The 3,197-nt window shown below is 34.2% G+C and overlaps 1 protein-coding gene across 1 annotated transcript; it reads right to left on the bottom strand.

The window, feature by feature from the left end:
• Window positions 1–1,249: 1,249 nt before the first annotated feature.
• On the bottom strand, window positions 1,250–2,425 carry LOC130934398 (F-box protein At5g07610-like). The gene has a single exon (XM_057863974.1). The coding sequence runs from the start codon at window positions 2,423–2,425 to the stop codon at window positions 1,250–1,252; it is 1,176 nt and encodes a 391-aa protein (XP_057719957.1).
• Between the last annotated feature and the right edge of the window lie 772 nt (window positions 2,426–3,197).

Genomic DNA, 3,197 nt, shown 5'->3' with positions numbered 1-3,197 from the left:
ACCAATTGATATAGCTTTTGACACACTGCAGCTTCATCAAAATGGTGGAGTAGTTGCTTTGATTACACTCTCGACAGATTTTCTAAAAGCTTCTTCCTCGTTTATATGATTCTTAAAACCAATATGTGGGAACTAACAAAATTTTATGTATTTATATATCGTATATTTGGCATGGCTTTAAATATACATTGAGTAAATCATATATGGTGAGCTGCAGACCAAGAATGCTTTTTGGTATGTTTCTAATTGCTTACATAAACTACATCAGCTAATTCTACTTTAACTTCTATATCCAACATCCATCGAAATTCCGATTATGAAACCTTTAAATTCAGACATTACTTAAAAAATACATTGAATGATTAAAATTACCGGTAGAACGCACAGCTGATATTTATATATTGTTATATGAGAAGCAGATGAATCAGAATATATCCCTAACTCTTAAAATAAAACGACAAGCCCCAACTGAAGGATCTCTAGAAATAATCACACCAAGCTCATCAAACCTTAAAGTAGAAATTGAATTAAAATCAAGTTATGGAGAGGAACTGCAACATACCAAGAGGAATTGTGGCCAAAGGGAGTTGAGACGTCTGCGAGCAGAATGAAGGCGTGGGACTGACTGCGAGACAGTGACGAGACAGGGAACGATGAAGACAAATTCCGGGACTTACTGCGTCTGCCGCCAGCGACGACGAGGGAAGAAAAGGTGCACTATCATGACAGAGTACTAAACTGGAGACAGTGACAGATACCCGAGTCAAGAGAGTGACGATGAGATTGAGTGCCAACACAGTGAGCCACAGAACTCAAGCTTGACATTGAAAGAGGATAGTTAGGATTGCCGAATGGCGTCGTTCTTGGAAGTTTTGAAAAAAAAATGATCCGGTCCGACTATGTAAGTGGGTCAGATTGAATCAGATTTAATAATTATAGTATGGATAATTAGGTTCATTGAAGTTATTATAAAAGCTCAATTTTTTTTTTAGTTTTTAATCTTCAAATCATTAAACCAGTTTATTAAATATATCCAATTATAGTTTGACACATAAGCATCCTTAAAAGAAGTGTTTTAGAATAATTTTATGGGAGTATCCGCCATCATAGTTGTGTTACTCTTTGTTTATACAGTGTTTTGTCTAAACAAAAAAGTACCAATCACACCACCCACTACAAATAGTACCAACTCAATAGAAATTAAGGAAAACTATAACCCCAATAATAATAATAATAATAATAATCCTATTCAAACATGATCAAATCTAGAAGTACGTGAAAGAGTTTCAAAGTACTGCAATGCCTTGAACGAATACTCTTGATTTAGTTCATGGAGAATTCTTGAACCATGATTGTTCAAATTATAAGACACAATCTTGATCTTCTCATCATCATTAGAATCACTGAGGAACAAAATTGCTGAGTCCTCTTCTTCATTTTCTTGGCAAACAACACACATAGAAACTTGATCAGCATGATACTGTACTTTCAAATTTACCCCTTCACAGATATGATTAAGATCCATATGGTATTTCAAAATCCACCCACAATAATCTTTCTCCAATTCCCAAATATGATATTCCAAATCTCTTTTAGGATTAGCCACAACCAAGTGCAGATTCCCTCCGGATTGTCCAAAATATTGTACATTCAAAATGCAAAATTCATATGATGTCCATCGCAATTCGTTAAAGCAAAGCTTCTTGATATCGAAATAGATCAATATCTTGTGAGGACTGAACCAATGAACAAAACCGTTGCAATAAACACCAAACTTAACAGGTACGCCCTGATAGAAAACCCCATATTCAGTCCATGAATCTGTCTCTGATGAATAAACACTAATCTCAACTGCACCTCTTTGAGAAGTCCAAGAAAATTCACTGAACAAGATCACTTTGTAATAAGGGGATTCTTGAGGCTCGTAATAAAGAAATGGCATCAAGAAATGCGGATAAGGTTTGATACTATTGTAGGTTAGATTGAAGCAACAATTAATGGCAGGGTTAATTACACGGTAGCTGCAACGTTGTTCGAAATTCTTTGTTCTAGGGTTTGTTGATTGCGGCGGTGTATTAGCGTCGCAAAGTAGAAGACCGTTGCAAGATTGAAGGATGGAAGAAACGGGTTCACATATATTATTTTCGACGAGGGTATTTTGGTCATTAGACCTGAAAGGTACCACACAAACTTTCATGTTGCCCGTGTCATCACTGATTTTTCGAAGCAATAGAACTCGTGGATAACGGTTATTGCGGCAAAAACGAAGAGTGTGTGAGTAACCGAATTGAGGGTTGGAAATGAGAGCTAACCATTCTTTGCACACACACTTACATCGGATCACGTCTTTTGCCGGAAGCCGGAGAAATATGTCCGTCATAAGATCTTTGTTCCCGGCAACAGCATCGCCTGGGCTATGCTTCATGATTGCAAAATATATGAAATGAATTTTTTGATGTTTATGAGTTTGTTGGTGCCTCTCTTGTGATATGCAAATGAATTTATAGTGTAATCAACTGCAAGTGACCCGCTTTTAAGACCTATCCTTTTTTGGTAGAAAATCAAACCTTTTGTCACTTTTTTTTTTCATTAAATTTTGTAGTTGTATAAATGTGAAAAAAAAAAGGTTTAAGCGGTATAAGTAACAATTAGAGAAAGAATAATAATCAGTAAGCAATACATACATAAATGAAAGAATTCCATACCTTTTTTAACATACGCATAAGGAAGTATATATCTTGATATCTGTATTATTTTGTATATAAAGTAATAAATGATTCTCAATTTCAAAATATCGGTGTCAATTTGGAATTAACTGAATTCACATTCAGACTTTCCATGTGTTTTATGAGGAATTGTAATTGAAGAGATCCATTATTTTTATTGCATGAGATCTTTGTAATCAGTATTTTCCTAATCATGTTTTTCAGTGAATTACTAGTCGTATACCTTTGAAAAGGAAAGGTTTAAGATATAGATAATTTTTTTCTCTTCGGTATCTTTTAGTAGATCAAGACTAATACGTTGTGGAATAAAATTTTATATAAGAATTTATGGGTAGTCAATGAATTAATGCTTGTACCAAATAAGATATAAAGCAATATAGTAATTTGCATTTTTACATATGTTCTTTGGAATTTTATATAAGGCAATATATAATTGATTCTTGGTTCCAAAGGATATCATTTTCTATGAAT

This window comes from Arachis stenosperma, chromosome 6, assembly GCF_014773155.1.
Source record: "Arachis stenosperma cultivar V10309 chromosome 6, arast.V10309.gnm1.PFL2, whole genome shotgun sequence".
Lineage (NCBI taxonomy): Eukaryota > Viridiplantae > Streptophyta > Magnoliopsida > Fabales > Fabaceae > Arachis > Arachis stenosperma.
Note: the sequence above shows the minus strand (reverse complement) of the source record. Positions and strands in the feature narration are given on the sequence as shown.